The 21,456-nt window shown below is 37.1% G+C and overlaps 3 protein-coding genes across 3 annotated transcripts; 1 reads left to right on the forward strand and 2 right to left on the reverse strand.

Annotated features, from left to right (window-relative positions):
• The first annotated feature begins 7,064 nt into the window (after positions 1-7,064).
• On the forward strand, positions 7,065-15,480 carry LOC109212723. The gene is made up of 11 exons (XM_019376395.1): positions 7,065-7,424; positions 7,547-7,631; positions 11,440-11,633; positions 12,742-12,824; positions 13,469-13,514; positions 13,646-13,702; positions 13,799-13,853; positions 13,924-14,024; positions 14,109-14,172; positions 14,261-14,394; positions 15,090-15,480. The coding sequence occupies exons 1-11, from the start codon at positions 7,347-7,349 to the stop codon at positions 15,261-15,263; spliced, it is 1,071 nt and encodes a 356-aa protein (XP_019231940.1). The 5' UTR covers positions 7,065-7,346; the 3' UTR covers positions 15,264-15,480.
• Positions 15,481-17,386: 1,906 nt separating this feature from the next.
• On the reverse strand, positions 17,387-20,413 carry LOC109212718 (THO complex subunit 4B-like). Its single transcript, XM_019376389.1, has 4 exons — positions 20,399-20,413; positions 19,777-19,920; positions 19,515-19,699; positions 17,387-17,809 (listed from the first exon to the last, which is right to left on the reverse strand). The coding sequence occupies exons 1-4, from the start codon at positions 20,411-20,413 to the stop codon at positions 17,635-17,637; spliced, it is 519 nt and encodes a 172-aa protein (XP_019231934.1). The 3' UTR covers positions 17,387-17,634.
• Positions 20,414-20,507: 94 nt separating this feature from the next.
• LOC109212719 (histone H2B.2-like) lies at positions 20,508-21,180 on the reverse strand. The gene has a single exon (XM_019376390.1). The coding sequence runs from the start codon at positions 21,094-21,096 to the stop codon at positions 20,671-20,673; it is 426 nt and encodes a 141-aa protein (XP_019231935.1). The 5' UTR covers positions 21,097-21,180; the 3' UTR covers positions 20,508-20,670.
• Between the last annotated feature and the right edge of the window lie 276 nt (positions 21,181-21,456).

Genomic DNA, 21,456 nt, shown 5'->3' on the forward strand with positions numbered 1-21,456 from the left:
ATGACTATCAATTTGGAAAGCAATAGTGAAGAACAAAGGGAGAATATATTTCATACTAGGTGTGGGGATAAAGGGGAAAACGTGTTCTATGATCATTGATAGTGGTAGTTGTGCTAATGTGGTGAGTTCATACTTTGTGGAAAAACTGGAACTTGCATGCATGAAACACCCTACTCCTTATAGACTACAATGGTTAAATGATAGTGGTAAACTAAAGGTAAACAAACAATGCATGATTTCATTCAATGTTGGTAGATATGAGGATGATATTCTTTGTGACATAATCCCTATGCGAGCTTGTCATGTCTTACTAGGTCGTCCTTGGCAGTATGATAGGAATATTTTTCATGATGGAAGGAAGAATAGATATTCTCTTAAGCTTAATGGCAGGAAATTTACTCTTGCACCTTTATCTCCTTCTCAAGTGTTTGAAGATCAGAAGAGATTAAGGGAAACAATGGGAAAACCAAGGGGAGGGATAAAAAGTGAGCTTGAGGGAAAAGAAAAGAAAGGAGGCCAAGAGTTAGAAGAAAAAAGAGATGGCCGAGAGAAAGAGAGAGAGGGTAGCAATTGAGAGAAGAGATAAAAAGGGGTTTGAGTGAAAAAATAGAAGGTCTTGGTGAGGGGAAAGAGGCTAAGGAAAGGAAAAAAGAGAGTTTCTATATAAAAGCTAAAGAGTGTTTAAATGCAAGAAAAGAGGTGTTGCCCAGAATACTACTTACTTACAAAGAAGCTTTGATTAATTCTGAGTTACTAACTTCTTCTTTGCCAAGTAGTATTTCTTCTGTTTTGCAGGATTTTGAAGAGTTCTTTCCTGAAGATATTCCTAACGTGGTATTGAGCATCAAATTGATTTTGTGCCTGGATCACAAATCCCAAATAGGCATGTTTATAGGAGTAATCCAGAAAAGACAAGAGCTTCAAAGGCAAGTTGAGGAGTTGCTTGAGAAAGGCTTTATGAGAGAGAGCATGAGCCCTTGTTCTGTTCCCGTCCTATTGGTACCCAAAAAGGATGGAACTTAGAGGATGTGCGTGGATTGTAGAGCAATCAACAAGATAACGGTAAAGTATCGCCATCCTATTCCTCGTCTTGATGACATGTTGGATCAATTACATGGATCTAAAATCTTTTCTAAAATTGATCTAAAAAGTGGTTACCATCAGATTCGAATGAATCCCGGAGATGAATGGAAAACTGATTTTAAGATCAAATATGGGCTTTATGAGTGGTTAGTTATGCCTTTTGACTTGACTAATGCACCTAGCACTTTCATGAGATTAATGAATTATATCTTTAAAGATTTTCATGGGAAATTTGTTGTGGTGTACTTTGATGTTATCTTGATCTTTTCTAACACTTTAGAGGAGCATGTAGAACACCTAAAACAAGTTTTTGAAGTTTTTAAAAAGTAACTTTTATTTGCTAATCTTAAAAAGTGTACTTTTTGTGTGGATCGTGTGATTTTCTTGGGTTTTGTAGCTAGTTCTAAAGGAGTTGAGGTTGATGAAGAGAAAATCAAAGCAATAAAGGAATGGCCTAAACCTAAGAGTGTAATTGAAGTTAGGAGTTTTCATGGACTTGCTAGTTTTTATAGGAGGTTTGTGAGAGACTTTAGCACCATTGCTTCTCCTTTAACTGAAGTTATTAAAAAGGATAAGATTTTTACTTGGGGAAAAGAACAAGATGATGCTTTTAACTTGTTGAAAGAAAAGTTATGTTATGCTCCTTTGTTACATTTTCTTGATTTCTCTAAATCTTTTGAAATTGAATGTGATGCTTCTGGCAAAGGAATATGTGTTGTTTTGATGCAAGATTCTAAACCTATTGCCTACTTTAGTGAGAAGTTGAGTGGAGCCACATTGAACTGTTCCACTTATGACAAAGAGCTATATGCTTTGGTAAGGGCTTTATCCACATGGCAACATTACTTGTGGCCAAGAGAGTTTGTCATTAAAACTGACGATAAATCCTTGAAGTACTTGAAAAGTCAAGGTAAACTTAGTAGGAGGCATGCTAAGTGGGTTGAATTCAACGAAACTTTTCCTTATGTAATTTCTTACAAACAAGGAAAGAGAATATTGTTGCTGATGCACTTTCAAGAAGGTATGTCTTAGTTTCTACTCTGACTTCTAAATTGATGGGTTTTGATCAAATCAAGGAACTTTATGCTAATGATGTTGATTTTGGCAAGATTTTTGCAGATTGTAAGTTAGGTACTTTTGAGAGGTTTAATCTTCAAGATGGGTTTCTTTTTAAGGAAAATAAGTTGTATATTCCTAAATGCTCTTTACGTGAAGTATTTGTAAGGGAAGCACATTGTGGAGGCCTTATAGGTCACTTTGGAGTCCCAAAGACACTAGACATACTTGCTGAAAATTTCTTTTGGCCTGGCATGAGAAAAGATATTGAAAAAATGTGTGCACAATGTTTGGAATGTAAACAAGCTAAATCTAAAGTGTTACCACATGGTCTTTACATGCCATTACATGTTTCTACTTCATCTTTGATTGATATTTTTATGGATTTTGTGTTAGATTTGCCTAGAACAAGGTATGGTAAGGATAGTATATTTGTTGTGGTAGATAGGTTCTCCAAAATGGCCCGTTTTATTCCTTGTTTAAAGACTAATGATGCTTCACATGTTGCTGATCTATTTGTAAAAGAAGTTGTTAAATTACATGGTATACCTAGAACTATTGTTAGTGATAGGGATGCTAAGTTTTTGAGCCACTTTTGGCGTGTATTTTGGGGGAAGTTAGGCACTAAATTGTTGTTTTTTACTTCTTGTCACCAACAAACTGATGGACAAACCGAAGTAGTTAATAGAACCTTAGGAAACATGTTGAGGGCTGTTTTGAAAGGTAAATTAACTTCTTGGGAAGATCACTTACTTATGATTGAATTTGCTTACAATAGAACAATCCATTCTTCTACAGGTATGTCTCCTTTTGAGGTTGTTTATGATTTTAATCCCTTTACTCTGCTTTATTTGTACCATTACCTGATAATGATATTGCTAATCTTGATGGTAGGACAAAGGCTGAAATGATGAAAAAAATTCATGAGCAAACAAGGCTTGCAATTGAGAAGAAACAAGAGCAAACTGCCTTGAGAAAGAATAAGGGTCGAAAACAAGTTGTTTTTCAACCTGGAGATTGAGTTTGGGTTCACTTTAGAAAGAAGAGATTTCCTTACAAAAGGAAGTCAAAGTTGCATCCTAGAGAAGATGGACCATTTTAAGTCCTTGAAAGGATTGGAGACAATGCTTACAAGTTGGACCTTCAGGGTGAGTTTCAAGTAAGTGCTACATTCAATGTTACTGACTTGTCTTTGTTTGATGTAGGATCGAATTCGGGGACGAATTATTTTCAAGAAGAGGGGAATGATAGAATCAAGGACAATGATAGAGTTTTGGAAGATCCAAGAAGGCCATTTACAAGATCACAAGCTAAAGAATTGCAGACTAAGGTTGTTGTACTTCAATGCCAAATAAAGAAGCTTTTAATTGTAGAGGAAGAGCTCAAGCCCAAAGGAGATGAATTATCCAAGTTTTACAATTATTTGGTGGCCCAAATTGAAGTCCAATAGGAGGAAGTTTGGGTCCCAACATTATCCCTTGAAGTCCACCAAAAGGGCACCCAGAAGAGCTTAAAATGAGCTCAAAAAGAGGTCCAAAAGGAGGTGTTTCAAAAGGAGCCCAATTGGAGTCCAAACCAATGGCCCAAACTAGTAGTTTTAAGACCCAAATGTGCCCCTAAGGGTTTTGGCCACCCACCCTCTTATTTTTATTAGCTTTTATTGGGTTTTCCAGTATTTAGCTTAGCCTCCAAGTTAGGGTTTGCCTTGGCAGCCACCCTATCTAGTTTTAAGGATTTTTATCTCCTATAAATAGGAGTTCTTTTCATTCATTGTGGTACTTCATTATTGATTAATAATATTATACTTTAAGAGTTCTTTTGAACCTTTGTTACTTATGCTTTGAGATTTATCTTTCAACCTTTGCTAGTTCATAGTTCAAAGTGGTAAGATAACTTCTTTATTATGATATTATTGATTCCTTTGTGGTATTCTTAGAAGGCGATTAATATTAGTTATTAATTGTTGTCTCAAGTTACTCGTAAAGCGGTCAAGATCCGAATTTATTGTTTGATTTGTTCTTAAGTAAAGGCCTTTGATTTCTTCAATAAATCAAAACGTTGTTGCTTAGATCTTGTCAAGGCTATAAAACTTGCGTTCTTGGAAGTTCTTGGAATTCTTTCCCTGAATTTTCCCATATCCTTTATTTTCTGCACTTTAATTCTAGTCATTCAATTTCTTATTGTTATTGCGTCCACATTTACTTCTTAAATTCTTACTCTAGTTTGGATTCCCGACCTTGCTATTATCACTACCGGCATCCCTGTTCAGCAGCAGCTTGGGGGCGCTCGGTATCTTGTCAACTCGCTCTTGGTGCTCTTTCATCGGGTCTTGGAGTGCCTTATTTTCATTCTCTATTTTTTCCATCCTTTTTTGAATGGCAGCGAGGGCGTTGTCACCTGAACTATCAATAATATTATGAGTTATACCTGTTGGGGGAAGGGGTTGGTTACACTGCTCGTCTGTTTGTTGTATCGTGCATGTCCTTGCGATTTCTACAGTCGTGCTTGGAGCGGGTTTGCTGAGGACGCTTGTTGGAGTGTCAGTTTGCCACGCCTCGAGGAGTTTTTTCATAGCCGGGGGCATCCTTTCCCCTATGGATGTGGAGGCTCCTTTACCACGGGGTTTTGTTACCCCTCTCGCCTAGGGAACGCATTGGGCGCCGTGTCCTCACCTGCCATTTCACAACTTTCGTTGATGACATTCATGAGGTTGATTGGGAAATCACTTGCTACTCTCGTCCTTTCTTCTTGGCTACCTGCCATGTAAGGTTTTGTATACACAAAGAAAGGAGATCTTGGGTTTTTTAACGTTAATGACATGTCTTAGTTGTAGATCTAGAGAAAACTAAAAATTTAACTAAGAAATTCCCACAGACGGCGCCAAATTGTTTGACTAAAAAATATAAATATTGATTCAAATAATTAAATTTATGTGACTAAGGGTTAATCTTAGCTAACAATAATATCCTTAGATGGAGTTCTTAAATAAGCGACAAATATTGCGTGGATCATGTCGAACAGTGGTAGTATTATGCAATAAATGTCCGGGAAATCGGAAGCAAAAATATAGCGTTTAATGATAATAGGTAGCAATAAATAATATTTATGTACAAAAGGAATGATTCACCCAAGAAAAACTTGGATAAGTGGATGTTCCTTCTGACAATGAAGAATGATAGGTGATCCCTTGAATGTTTTAATTATTCTCGAATTTTGTGGAAAAGTATAGACAAGAATCTTAGTGAAAAGGTGATGTTTATATCTTAGCAAGTGGGATCTGATTCTCTTTCTCAAGTCAAAGTGTGTATTTTTACAAATAAATATCACATGTCCCCTATCATTGTCTTTTTTTTAATTTACATAGGAAACCTTAATAACACAAGTGCAGAGAATATCCATTAGAATATTCTCCTTAATATCTTGTCTTGAAAACTAGTCGTTACAGCTCGTCAACGGTACTCGACCTCGTACCCGGCCCTTGCTGACTCCTCAACTACGTCTCTCGTTGACTGATCGACCACAGGCTCCACTGCTCCTTAGACCATTTCGATAGACGACGACTTGGGAACTCTCCCCTTAGAACTATCTTGGCTCAAATATTCTAAAGTCAGATTTTGTCTCATAAAAAGTTGTCACCACATTATTCACATCTCAAAAAATTTGTCCTCATATTAACACATATATATTAGCTACTAGTAATACCTATCATATAGCATTGGCATCTACAATGGCGGGGTCGTTTAGTATGCGGACTAAATTATTTTGGGGTTATAATTCATAATCTCTGGACTAATTTATCTCATCTAGGAGGTGGAATAATATAATCCCAAGTTTGTGGAATAAGGTGGGATATTTTGTATTAACACTGGGATAAATTTATATCGTCAACCAAATATGATATTTTTAATCCCACACTTATCCCACCTTATCTCGCGTACCAAACGACCGTTGATTTTACTCTTACACATTATTATAGTGCAGTTTATGTTCAACTTCTATGGGGTCGTTGGGTAGGGAAACAAGTTATCCTATAATTAAAAGATTTATCCTCATATTAACACATATATATTAGCTACTAGTATCATATAACATTGGCATCTACAATGGCGGGGTCGTTTAGTATGCGGACTAAATTATTTCGGGTTTATAATTTATAATCTTTGGACTAATTTATCCCACCTAGGAGGTAGAATAATATAATAAGTTTGATGGGATAAGGTGGGATATTCTGTATTAAGACGGAAATAAATTTATACCGTCAATCAAATATAGTATTTTTAATCCCACACTTTATCCTACCTTATCTCGCGTACCAAATGACCCTTGATTTTACTCTTACACATTATTATAATGCAGCTTATGTTCAACTTCTATGGGATCGTTTGATTGGGAAACAAGTTGTTCTATAATTAATTATCATTAGTTATTTCAGGATTAGTTATTCCATATTTCTATTAGGGTAAAAAAATACTACAATCTCGGAATAATTAATTTCGAGATTAATTATATTATAATTTTATCTCAACTAAAAATAGAATAAATTTATCTCAAATTTAATCTCGAAATTAATTATCCTTTATCCCTCGTGCCAAACGAGTCTACGGTTGTTATGCACATGAGTTAATTGTGTTTATTTTTTTTTGTAGAGAAAAAGAAAAAGGATATAAATCATCAGTAACCTTACCGCTCACTTTTTGAAAAGCAAAGCGCGTGTGTGCGCGTGACGAGAGACAAAATCGGTGGATTTTATCTTTCTCAGTCCGCAATTTCGCATTATTCAAATACTAATGCAGAGCCCACGTGTATAAAAAAGCCACAAGCCATGTGCCCATTTCCTTCCACATAAGCCACTACTTTCCCTGCCCTCGCCACCTACGAGTTCCGCCACCTACACATAGCTCAAATAATAATTGCTTTTTTTTCTTCTCCCTATTCCTTCCCTTCCACGCCACTTTAGCTTTAAAATCAAAAGTAAAATAAATCAATTAATGAAGTCTCAGTTACTGCTTCTTCCCTAACTTTAAAATTAATCTCTCACTGTAAATGTAACGTTTATTTACAGATATATAAAAAGCTTTATATAAAATTAATTGTTGATATTCCTCCATTGGATCCAAAATCCTGAATTATCTGGATTAGGGCAATTCCACTGTTTTCTTCGTTTCTTCAATGTTCGTATATTTTGAAGAAATCGAGCGAGATCAACAATGGCTACCGTTTCTACAGCTCGAAGCTCCGCTTATCTCACAGCTCTTACCCAAGAGATTGAAAAGAAGCTTCAACGTGTACGTATATGCTTTGATTTTTGTGCGCGTGTTTCCTTTCTTTTGAAGTTTTAATTTTGCGTTTTTCATTTGACTGATTGAGTTTGTTGAATTCTATGCATTTTCTCAAATTTTGATTTCAGGCATTGACTTCGCCGTCGCTGAGGCGTAATTTGTTGCAAGAGCTGTTCGCTGATATAGCTTTGGAAGTTGATGATCGAGCAAAAGGTAACGCAATGTTATTACTCTGTCTTTTTATCAAGCACATGATGGACGCTATTCGTGTGATGTGGAAAACAAACGAGAAAGATCTAATTGAGTACAATGAGTTAACTTATTGATTGTAAACGTGACAAGGCATGGTAAATGTAGTAAGTTTTTTACTCGTGTTTTGTGTGAATATTTATGGCTTTTGTTACATTGTACATTCCTTTTGTGGTTTAACCTTTAAAAAAAATATGACAAGGAAGTGTTGAAATGTGTGACGGTCTTATTTAAATGCTTAAGCTGGGGGAGAGAATACACTTATTTTTACTCAATTATATCGTGCGACTGGAAATGCTTTAAAACCTGTTGAGTGCTTTAGCGAAATTGCGATGCTCAATTAACCTTAGTGAGCCACAATAAGCAACATAAAGTCTGAAAGTTGAATGTGGAAGTTGCCTGGTTGTTAAAAGGAGCTGTGTTAAATTATGTGATTATATGTATTTACTACTGAAGCTCAAGGAGTAATTTAAGATGATGCTTGGGGAGTGGGAGTGGGAGCGGGGAGAGATCTGGGAGGTTTTATGGATATATTGGTAAAGTTGGGCAAAACTTGGTTATAAGTACTCAGTGTGTCTTGAAAGTTAACTTGATGATGACTTTGCATTTCATTTAGTATATATGAAATTGGCCTTGTAGATGTTAATGTTATCAAGTTTATCTTTAGTTCCGTTGTCTTTTCGTTGAACCTTAGGAATAATGGTTCCTGTCTATATATGGATCTAACCATATGGTCTGTTTTTTCCTCTCTTTGCTTCTCTTGTAAACTGAATGATTGATATGAAGAGCTTATAACTGCACCTCATTGATGAGTTTAGGTAGTGATTTTTTCTGAGAATACTTTCAGGAAAGTCTTGGGAAAAAAAAGCTACATACTTAGCACAGGCCATTGCTTAAAGGTTCTAAATTTCAATTGGTCTTATTACTGCATGGTAAATTTCTCTTTAATGAAGTTGAATGCTGAAAGCATTGCATGCACGTAGTGGTATAATACTAGCTGATCTTAATGATCAAGTTCTTTTCTATATTGAGAGTTGTTTAATGTATCGTATCAGTCACAGAGATGCTATACTCTATTACATATTTATACCATATATATGGATGTGTGATAGTTGCATTTGCAAGATGTCTTTAATTAAGAACTATTTCGAAATATTTCACATGGGGGGAATTTGGTGCTATGTTTGAAAGTTGTTCTAGATCCCTTTTAGTAAATGTTGTGCTCTATATGTCTAATGTGTATATTAGAGTACGACATACTCTGTTTCATTTAATATCATTTAGGAGATGGTATTTTAAGATGGGGACCATTAATGTTTCATATGAGGTTTCAAACGATAAAAAGTTCGTTGCCTATTGTGAGATAACTAATATCAGGCAACGCTGGAAAGAAAGCTAATTGAGTGACCAACCCAAATGCAATATTGGGTTAAAGTTTGTATATCCCATAGTTTAAGTAAAGACATAATATTTTGACTAGTACATTCCGTGTTAATTCATGTAGACATCTACAAGGCAAATGAATGTGGTGTTTATTCTTTCCTGAGCCGAGGGTCTATTGGAAACAACCTCTCTATCCTCACAAGGTGGGGGTAAGGTCTGCGTACACACTAACCTCCCCAGACTGCACGGTGTGGGATAATACTGGGTATGTTATTGTTGTAGCTACAAGGCGAATGAAGAAAATCTAGAGTAAAAATGGAAGCCAAAGTCTTCACATCATAACGCTAGAATCATTTGGTGAATTATTGTTAGTATGCTAGCCACTGGTTGTGGACCTGCTAAGAAAGTAGGAAAGATAATTTCACAAATAAAATAGAGTGAACAGAGTGTCATGTCCTTGCAGTTGCTACAGCGATAGCCACCATGTAATATCACCTGACCTAATACAGTACAACTGGATTTAAGTAAGAGATTCCCATATCGAGAAAGTATAGCACCGAGATAAATTGAAGTTGCCTTGGGATGTTTTGATGGAGAAGACGGTGCATATCAATTTCTCGAGAATGTAACTGACAACCTAAGTGGAGAAGTGGTGAACAAGGTAGTAAGAATTTTTTGGCATCAACTCAAGTAGTAAGCTGAAGTGAGCAGAGGATCAAGCATTCATTTCTAGTCTCATATGATCAAACAAAAGAAAAGTCACATGACTGCTTGCTTCTCCTATCTGAACTTTCAACTTAGTCCACTAAAAAACTTTAGCATTGGGGAAAATATAAAACCAACTTTTGTGGCTTATATTTATTCTAGGGTATTTGTTGTGGCTTATATTTATACTAGGGTTTTTTTTTTTCAACTTTGCAAGAAGCACCTTCTTGGTTGCTTAACTTTAGTGAAATACATTTATTCGTAAAAAGAAACCCCTGTTCTCTTTGTAAAGAGAGGAAATAATAGTTCTACGGTTTCATACCCTGGCTTCATTCTAATGTTTATGCCATTGTACTCCTTTGAGATGGGTAAAAGAACAAAGAAATATCGTTGATGTCGAAGACTTTGCAATAGGAACTTCATGAACTTTGGATACCTTTATCATGTGTTCATTCTACTCGTGTGAAAATCGTCTATTCTGGCTCTAAATCTGTTAGTTCTCTGTGATATTCATCCTCTTCAATCACTTTAATTTGTGAGAAGGGTATGGCAGTAAGACTAAAGAAAGGACTATGATTATATTTTTTAATGAGATAAATAATAATCTATCCCCCCCCCCCCCCCCACCGCCCGGCCTAAACTCTTTTCTCAGAAAACAAGTTTTTTTCCACATCTTGATTAAATGATTTCTTATAACAAATCTCACATGTTGACACCCTAGCTCCTCCTCCTAAACCTGAACTTTCTGAAACATCTCTTAGTTAGGTTCCAAGGTTTATGAATTAGTGATAGAAGATGGATTTTGTATTCACATTTTTTATCTTGTCTTTTTCCACAACTTTTGTTTGAAAACTAGGAAAGGGAAGTGAAAGCGAGGGAAGGTCACAGTTTTCTCGTTCCATGTTTGGTTCATTGGGCGGGGAAAAGGAGGAAAGCAAATTTGAAAGATATGATCATCTTGTTTCTTCGAACTCAATTCACTATTTTGTGGGAGAGTAATCTAGAAAAGGTCTAGAGATGAAAAGAATCACCTTTCAAAGCAATTCCTTTTTCCATTGTGCCCCCACCAAATTTTTGCTTTTGTATGAAACATATCAGTCTTATTTTCTTTGTACTAACCTTGTCAGAAAAAGAGGAACTTTCAGTTTTCTGAAACAAGAAAATTCTTTTTTTCTTCTCACCTTTCAATTGTTTTCTCCAAACCCAAACAAAGGGAATGCACTTTCTTCTTGCTTCTTTTAGTTTTTTTTTCTTGTGGGGGGGGGGGTTGGGGGGGGGTTGGTGGAGGATAAGGAACTTGCTTCTTGGTTCTCCCCTTCCTTTCACTTTCGTTCCCTGGCTTCTGAACGAATAGTGAATAGTATATACTCCTTCTCTTCATTTCCTTGTGTTCTTCTCTTTTTTAGGAAAAAAATCAAATTGCATGAAGGTGTATCAGTACAACAAAATATGTGTCAATAGATATGACTATCTGTGTTGTTTCTTTATCATATATCAGAAATCTTTACCTTTAAAAAAAATGGAATACCAATTTCATTCTGAAGAATCTCATTAACCTATTTTTCAAGCTAAAAATGTCCAGAAGTATGAGATATCATTTGCTAAAAAAAAATTCAGAATTTTGACGGTTCTTGGTGATCAATCAAGAGGAAGAACTTATTTTTTGTGGTTTAACGTTGAACAGAGATAATACTCAGCAGCGAGGATACTATTATGGCTGCAGAGGAACTGGCTGAAGGACCGACATGCTACTACTATGTGCTTGCTGATCATTTTGTTCGTGTACCTCAGAACGGAAAACCGATCCTTGATCTGATTGTCCAACTGTGGAGTCAATCTTTCGCTTCAAATACTTTTGCACTCCTTTTCCATAAGTGGGTTAGTAGAATTTTTACGTCAAATACTTTTGCACTCCTTTTCCATAAGTGGGTTAGTAGAATTTTTACGTCTTTTTTATGATCTTAATCGCCTATCATGACCCTTGATAGGAGGGTATGGAGGTTGAGAATTAGGGTAGCAGGTTAGTAGGTAGTCGAGCGTTTCCCTGTGTCTTCTTAGTTCAATGGTATTAATGTTAATATGGTATCTCTTATATCCTTTGTTTACTATTACCACATATCTTGTACTGTTGTTACTTGCCTTCCGTACATTTGCTATCATTACATATCTTGTACTGTTGTTACTGACTATTAGTACTTCTTTCCTACTCTCTTTTGCTATCTTGGATTTCGTTTTCTAAATACCTTGTATTGCTATCACTTGCTGTCAGTGCTTCTTCCATCTTTTCTTTAGCCGAGGGTCTATCGGAAACAGTCTCTCTGCCCCTGACCCCGCTTGTGGGATTACACTGGGTTGTTGTTGTTGTCGTACTCTTTCTGTAGCGGTATAATGAGAACCCCCATTTCAAGGCCTGAAAGATGCCTTCCAGGGCCACAAGTTAAGAATGAAATATGGCTCTGGTGTTGATATTCTTTTTTAATTCTTTTCAAACCCCCTTATCGTTTTAATTTTCTTTTTCCTTTTATCCAACTTATGGTGAGCCTTTTTTATCTTACTCTGTTGGACTTATGTATGTATCACGTGTTTCTCACAATATTTTGGGTTGTGCTTGTTTGCTCATTCTTTTCTGTGAACAAACGGGCCAATAGAGGTTTTACTCTCCGAATTGACTTTCCGAATGCAGTAATTTCACTCATTTCCCTTTAAAACTGGCAGGGGATATCTATGCGTACCCTAGAATCTCTTCAGTCTGCAACTATGTAGGCATATCCAATAATAAAAGCCGTATCTGATGGTGTGATCTGTAAATTTTATCAAGAAATTCATACAATGTCGCCTCGTCCTGCCCACCCTCAACTCCACACAAAAAAAAAGACCTCACCAGGAAGAAAAGCAGGAAGGGCGAGGGGGAAAGGAGAGGAGAGTGTGTTTTTTATTCATGCAATGGTAGTGAACCTACTCTTTTACATATTCTTCTACTTTGCAGTTGTTTGAGGTTCAACTTGAAAATTCTGAAGTCCTCCTCCGCTACTCATCAGCTCTTGTTCAAGGAGCTACAAATGTATTCTGGTATGAGTTTTGCTTTTATTTTAAGATTTCGTTGATCGCCAATGTCACTTCTCATTTGAGGCTTCTATTAAATTAGAAACTCAGGAAGTTAACTGTGTGTGCGTTTTCTAACACATTCTAGTGCTGACCTTGCTACTGCTTCAAGGGCACAACTCTTTATATCCTAGATATATCAAGGGTCAAATGTGATTAAGTTCACTATACAGGGTCTTTCCTTTATGCAACAATCTTGAGGAGCCTTCCCCTTATGCAACCTGCCTGAGTTTCCTTGATTAATATAGAGACATTTATTGCTTTGCATACATTTTCTCTTGCCTGACTGGTATACATCATCATGTCGGATCAACTTTAGCTTTTACATCATTATCATCAACTCTCTTTACCTTTGTGTTCTTCATATCTATGTTAATATATATACACCACTCAGAGATTTACTCTGTTGATGCTCATAAATTGACTGCTAAATATTTCTTTCAAACTGTATCGTTGTGTCAGACAGAGGTTTTCTTTTTAGAAATTATGTAGTTATTGCTCTTTCTTTTATGTGTTTCACTGTGCATAAGTGAAGAAGAACAGGTCGGGAAACGGGGTGTGGGGGTTATACTAAAGTGTGTTAAGTAATTGGTTGACATATCCTTTCGCAGGATCGACATCCAAACAAACACAAGGCGTTTCCAGAGTCTTTTTCTGGTCAAATACCCCTGAATTGATTTTTATTTTTGAAGTATTTGGAGTGAAGTGTAGCACTGGTGCTTTCTTTTGTTGCTTTTAGATCGATGGAAGTAAATGGTGACAATTGATTATATGGATGTGTGTTACAGTATCTGCTTGAGGAAGTTGCCCTTGTTCCGGATCGATTAAAGAAGATCCCGTTGCAGGTCTGATGTCTGCCCCTTCTGATTTACCTGTGTGTCAAAGCAAGTCTAATTTTAGTGGGTGTGTCCTAACATCATCCGCTGTCTTCATTTTGTTAGGCCCAAAGAGATTTATTTCTCCTCCTTTCAAGGTTCATATTCTTATATAACCAAGGTAAGCTGATCTTAGCTGTAACCTTGCATACAAGGTTGAGATTACATGCTTATGTTGAATCTATTTGCAGCTGACAGGCTAGGAAGTTTTTTAAGGCAGTTTCCTGATTTTCCAAATGCTTTCTTGATTGGTGGTCCAGCGGATATATTTGTAACTGAACTAGCTGATCAGGTAAGAGAACAGGATCTTCAACATCCCCAGAGTCTTTTCCTTCATTTTCCCTGTGTATCTTCTCATTTACACTTCTGATTTCAGCTTCAAAAACTAAAAGTGGAGCCAGTATTGTTGCATTACCTCTCCCAATTGAAAGTCCTTCAAGGTAAAGCTAGTTCTAGCTAATTTGAATGTCTGCAATAGTGCGGGTTTTCCAAAATGTATGGAGTTACATTACAGTGACATCTCTGCAGGATTAGAGTTGAGAATGGCTACCAGTACAAGATTGAAAACTTGCTTGTATAGTTTCACATCACCAGGTGCTCCCATGTACCCAACAAGAGCTGTTCGCCATGCAGCATGGGATGCATTAGATTTGCTATATCCTGTGAGTAATCTTTCTATTATTGGAATAGACTTATGATTTGATATCATTTCAAACCAATATTCGATGAAGTATATTTCTTTCAGACATTTTATGGATTAATAAAGATGTATGTATTTATCATAAAATTCTTTTGGTGTGGCAAAGTAGCCTGATGCACAATGCACCTAACAAGTAGATAAAGAATTACAGAACACTAATGAACAGGGGCGGAGCTAGGACACTAGGGGATCCAATTGAGTCCTACACTGTGCAAAGAGGTCAACGACAAATTTTTTGCATATATATAAATTGTTGGATCCCCTTGACATGAGGGGTGATTCTAGTGTAGTGCTGAAGGTAGTTCAAAAATTACTGTTAGTTACCCGTTCAAATCCTTGGTGTAGCATTCTTTCTTCTTCTTCTTCTTTTTTTTTTTTTTTTTTGAGTTCTGTTGGTGAAGTCTAGACTAGAAGTAGACAAACCTACTCTGTGGTTGACCCTGGTGATATTTTATAGGCGGATGGCATGGAAAATATGACTAGTTAGAAAAGTTGTTTCAATTATTTTGCCAGTGCCTCGGTAAATGTTGAATGAAATTCATTTTGACATGGAAGCATATGATAGCGGTTAGAGAACATTGGGAAGATTTTTCCCAATGTTCCTATTTTTGGTCATGTTATGTTTTATTAACAACATGCGTTAATGTGTTGTTTCAGGTTGGACGATACCCTCGACATATCATAAGTCTCTTTTTCCGATTGCTATATCCTTGGTATTGGCCTTCTTCATTTTGGAATTTTATAAAGTCATGCATACTGGCTATATTTTATTCTCTTTTGAGGTTAATATTTTCAAGTTGGGATAAAGTGAGGAGACCAAAGGAGCAATGATGTCGCACCAATTGTTCTACATCTAGCTGGTGTGGAGTAGTGTTGTGTTGTATGTTTTGGCCAGAAATTGGGTCACTGATGTATCAAAGCTTTTTTCCTGCATGTAATTAGGACGTTTGGGGGATTAATGTTTTCAACGGTGGCGATGGTGTAAATTTACGGAAGTCATGATTATTCTCTATTTCCCTACTGTAGCGAATATGTTACTTCCTTGCAATACTGGTTTGTTCCCAGCTTAGCTGGCTCAACTCATACGTGCACAGAAAACAGCAGAATATTTGTCCGTGATTAAATTTGGATGAATAACTCGAGATGAAAGCCTAAAAGAACAAAATGACCTACACGGCCACATACGTCAGTAAGATGATCCAAAATATTGCGTTTCACGAGTACTCTTTTGTTTCTTGGTTAGTTTTGGAATTGTAAGAGCATTCTGCGTTTTCTAAAACTGAACACTCAGTACCTCTCATATTTTGCAGCGTTGTAAGTGCACTAATTCGCACATTGTGCCTTGTTCTTTTAGAGGAATCAGGTAAAGCAAAAAAGAAAATTCAAGGCAAGACTCAATATTTTAACAGACATAAAAGTGCATTGATTTTCTTATAAAGGATCAGAAGTGGATGCAGCGCCGATGGTATTACTAGGTGTGGACTGGCAGAAAAATCATCATATAGATTCACTACAAGCCCATTGCCAAATACTGCAAACGTTACATAATGTGTAAGTTTTTTACTCGGCCGAAGGTGAAGGTAATCACCACCGAAAGAATGCACAATAAAGAACCTATAAAATACAATCGCAAGAAGATAAAAGTATTCCTCGTAAACTACTACCTTCCCAAATATGGACAGGACCCGCACCTACAAACAGAAAGAAAGAAACTTCATTGTTCCTTAACTCTGTTGCAGATTGTTGTTTGGACACGCTGCAAACACCTTTGATTAAAAGGCGATCAAAAACAAAGCTCAAACCTGCTCCAGAAACATGGTCGCTCGAGCTACAAACATTCTTTACAAGAGATCCATTGACGACGATCAGCCACCATTCATATCTCAGCATATGTATTTCAGGCTTTTTAAGGGAGTCAATATGCCCTCTTTAGCACCACAGCCATTCACAAGGAAGTATCAGTTGACACATCACCCGGCAGATAATCAGCATACCTACTGGGCGGCTAATGTACATTGTCTGTGAAGGATCTAGTTGCAACTCCGAGCAAGATCATAACAGTGAGAAGAAACCAAGAAATTTTGATTTTTGAATTAGGACATAGCAGAACGCATATTCAACTCAATGATCCAAGTTTCTAATCGTTGAATTTCAATTACCAACAGCCTAATTAATATGAAATGCTGGATGATGCTCCACACTTGAAGAGATTGCAAGAGAAGCACTTTTGGGAAGCACATAAAAGATCTAAATGCACATAACCGAGATGCAAAGACAGCAAACTCGAGCAATTCTACAGTACGGGGCATAAGCTCCATAATGATGTAGAAATGCAGAAAGCCCGCCACCTCACTCAAACATCATGTTCACAGAAAGAGGACGAAGCCTCTTTCTCCGGCGACATCAACATATCATCCACAAGATGAGGAGTCTGCAGGCCCCGAGAACACCATCATTCAGCTTACTCATCCCGTGTATTTGCAATAAGACAAAATCATTCAAAGGATTCACCTTAGTCACCCAATTATGTTCCGACCTACCTGTTCCTAATGCAACAGTTTTTCAAGCTCGTTATAAACATGTCATAAAAGGTAGAAATATATATATTTGCAATAGTACATCAGGGGAGGCAGTTCTAGTCAGGGGAGGCAGCTTTAGTCGCCCAAAATTAATCCCACTTACGTTCTTCCTAAGTCAACAGTTTGTAGAACTCATTATCAACATGGATAAAATTAAGTCTGACACATACAGCAAAACTGCAAAGTGCACAAGGACTGCAATTGTGAAACCAGTGGACAAGAACAAAGTGACAAAAACTACCTCACGATTGACGCCCAAATAATTGACTACAAGAAGCACTTGCAGGACTTCAGGTCACAAGGCAGCCACCACCTTCAGCTGGCGTCTGCCACCGTCGAGGCAAAACTTTGTCGTGGGATGGGCAAGGATAAGCATTTCCACTCTAATCGTCCACCTCTTAAATAAACTAAAGAGTTGGTAGAATACACAAATCACTCCACCCAAGCACAAATCCAAATCAAGGGAACAAATAAAGAAGAAGCTCAATTCCCATACAGCAAATGTTCAAATCTTCCTATAAGTACTTTCTTTCTTGCAACTTGAAAAGAGAAGAACACTAAAGTACAGAAAGTCTGGCTGCACTAGGCACTGGATGTAGAGGCAAACATTGCTACCGGACCCATCAGTTTGTGTGCATTGCTTCTGAATGATACTTCATCAGATCAGCATCTAGATCTTCTGCATATACCTTTTCTCCACGATCTCCTCTTCCCCGTCCTCTGCTGCCTCCTCGAAATCCGCGACCACGTCCTCTACCACGCCGTGACCTCCCAAAGCCACCACCTCTTGCTTGACCACTGTTTTACCACACATGAATTATGATTAGAATGCATTGAATAGAAACTAATTCCATATCTTCATTATCCAATTATTAATACAACTACGTTAAACAGCATCAAAAGAGAGGAAGAAACCAAATGAAAAACTCCATTACAGATTTAAAACAAACAATACTAAAACTAGAGATCAAGTTATTCAGGAAAAAAATTTACGTGATTGAAGCTAAATTCACTTACAATAGCTGTCATCTCATCATCCAATCAGCCGAATAAGTACTAATAGTTGTAAGCATATGATTCATTTAATCAAGTAAAGAATGTGGGTGGGGTCTAAACCAGAGAGGGGAACTCTTCAGTTTTCCAAACCAAAGCCATCACATTGGCCCATCAGCATAGTAAGCCTCCAACACTAATTCCAATAGATCTTTTAAAACTTCACTTCAAGGAGATAATGCTCTCAGTGCAACAATTTCGATTCTTCACCGACTTCCACGTTGCATGATGACTTTGTTTGGGTAACAACTTTCATCAAATAAACAATTATGTACTTTAACATTCCTCAGGAAAGGCAAGGTACTCAATACAAGGTCACGCTTCAAGGGGACGAACATCTAATTTGTTGATTGTGCTAATACCAAAAAAAGGACTTACCAATTTAAACACCTGTCAAATACTCTCAAGACTGTCCCTTATGGGGACATCCAATTAACAAAGAATACTTCCAATACTCAATATACTAAAGACAGTCGAAGCTAACACAGGGAAGTTAATGGAGCAACGAACTAAAAGAAAAGGTCTTAGTATGAGTTTTAAAGAAAAAAATCTTGATATTTATGACAGAAATCCCAGTAAGTACGAAATGATTCTCCATTAGTTCAGTTCCTATTTCAAGTAATCAAAATCTACTTCATGCGCTCAAAACTACGTGTATCGTTAAACGCAAATCTTCTTGAATTAATTTATTGAATGTCCATAATGTAAAAAAAAACGAGAAGCGAAGGGAAAGAAAAGAAAGACAGTATGCCTGCTATACAAGATAGAGGAAAGACATAATGAGACAATGTATTCTCTTGGGCCCATAAATTTCTCCTCGAAATAACTGTTGTCCCCATACTCTTGTCTAAACCGTGAAAGGTTTCCAAAAAAGCTTACTAACTCCCACTTTAGACTCAATTTTCTCCTTCCTGCAGCCAAACAAAGCTTACATTCCCCGATAACTTTGCATGATAGTTGTTTCGATAAGAAACCTCTGTATGATCAACCCACAAGACTACCTCCAATTTAAGTGTCTTAAACCGACCTCCCATTTATCAGTTTTCCCAAATTCAATGTCTTGTTTCACTTCAACTGAAGTTGACTCAGACAAAACTAGCTAATTTCTCCACTTCGTTCGTATATACATGAATTTCTTCTACCGCTGAACTACAATTACCAGTCTTGTCAAACCGTTTTAGAACTTGATACTAGAAGTACCACCCAGGAAAAAGGAACAAAATTGTGCTCCACAATCAAATATATACACTTCTTCACGACCTTTCTAAGGAGTGGGAGTAGAGGCCTGCAAGTGCATAAAAGGAATTTCCACACATGAAGCAACCAGCACTCTCTTAGAGTTTCAATCTTATCAAAGCCTATTTTCATTTATCATCAAAGAGCTAAATAGAAAAGCTCAGAGAAAACATTAAAAAAATTTAACAATGTCCTGGTGAATAACAGATCATACCTTCTGGGACCTCCATTAGCGTCTCCAAAACCAAAAGCACCATTGAAAGCAGGGGCAGCGGGAGTGGCAATGTTGGTCCCAACAATATCAATCTTCATTGGCTTCCCATCAAGCTGAACGTTATTGTACCTCTTAACGGCAGCTAGTGCATCTTGTCGACTCAAGAAGACCACCTCTGCCGTTCCCTGAAGAAGCAGTTCCATTAACCTCAGCCGAACCACATTGTTTTCTTTTAAAGTGCATAGTCTCGGTTATAAAATACCTTTGATCGCCCGCTCCTATCATAATGTATAGCATAGCGTTTCAGGTCACCAGCTTCTGAGAAGAGCTCCTGCAATTCAACACATACATCTTTACAAGCTAAAATTGGTGGCCAATCAATAAACCTCCAAAGAGATTGCAAAAACTACTTCCAAAAATTATTAATCTTTTTTGCATAAACCGATCCAAGCACAAACTACAAATTCCATTGGAACAAGCATCGTCAAGGCAGAAGAGTTAGCAAAATAAAGACAACTCAATCTAGCCTGTGAGAGCATGTCCACTTGCAGTGCATAATTGTAACACTACGTAACAAGTTCATGAAACAATTTCAGAATAGGATTTCATCTATTTGACAATCTCTGTCTACTATCAAATCCCCTAATATCTAGAGGAATTTCAAACACGTTGCTCTCATTATTATTAAAAGCATTCAGTTCCAGATTCAACAAGAAACAAAAACAAGCCTCCACCATCAATATCAACCTTAATAATCACATAACCATCTACAAAGTACATTTCTCTTAGACCTTCCCTAGAGACGAACAAAATACAATTATCTAGTGCTACTTAAGATATCTTGTGTGGTATATACAATACTAGATATCTAAACCAAAATATACCAATGCTGCTATCATTTGTGAATTAACAAAGATAACAAGCTAATAACAAATGATTTAGAACTACATTTCAATTGACTGACAATAATTAGCAATGATGTAACAAGCAATATCGAAAAAGTAGATTTGTTCATTCACTTCGCAACAGCGGTTTAGTTACAATATAGAAAATCAGAAATCAAAGAAACAAGGAAAACTAGTTTCCAAATTTCCCAGATAAGCCTAATTACCCAAATAACTCTAAATTCCCAAATTTTCCCACATGACCTAAAAACTTAAGAACTGGTAAACTTAGTCACAGCCTTGGTTCCTTCAGAAACAGCATGCTTGGCCAATTCACCGGGCAGCACCAATCTGACCGCGGTCTGAATTTCCCTGGAAGTAATAGTCGGCTTCTTATTATACCTCGCAAGTCTAGAAGATTCCTGGGCCAATTTCTCAAAAATATCATTGATAAAACTGTTCATAATTCCCATAGCCTTGCTCGAGATCCCGATATCTGGATGAACTTGCTTGAGCACCTTAAAGATGTAGATCTTGTAGGTTTCAACACTCTTTTTAGCCTTCTTTTTCTTCTTGTCTGCACCACTGGCGCCGTCCTTCGCCGGCAACTTCTTCCCGGCCTTTGGCTTCTTCTCCGCCGGAGCTTTCTCCTCCGCCGGCTTCTTCTCGGCGGGCTTCTTCTCTGCCTTAGGAGCCATTGAAAATTCTAAAGAGGAAGAGTAAAATTTAGAGGTTTGTAGTAGAGAAGTAAAATGTATTGCGATGAAGAAAATGTGAAATGAGCGTTTCGTATTTATAGATTGTCGGTGTTTGTTTTGATTGGAGAATAGAGAGTGGCATGGATTGATGAGCTGAAATGATTAGAATCGTTGATTGGCGAAGTACTTGAAAATAAGATCGACGGTTGACATAGGATGCGTGAAAAGTAGGAAATGTGTACAGGTTACTGCTTTAGAAGTACACGTGGATATCTGTTATTCGTTTTAAGGTAGTGTCATGGATCGATGACATGGAGATCCGAAAAAGGTTGGAAAAAGTGTGAAGTGTCTGCGGATGAG

Source organism: Nicotiana attenuata, unplaced genomic scaffold (assembly GCF_001879085.1).
Source record: "Nicotiana attenuata strain UT unplaced genomic scaffold, NIATTr2, whole genome shotgun sequence".
NCBI classification, from domain to species: Eukaryota; Viridiplantae; Streptophyta; class Magnoliopsida; order Solanales; family Solanaceae; genus Nicotiana; species Nicotiana attenuata.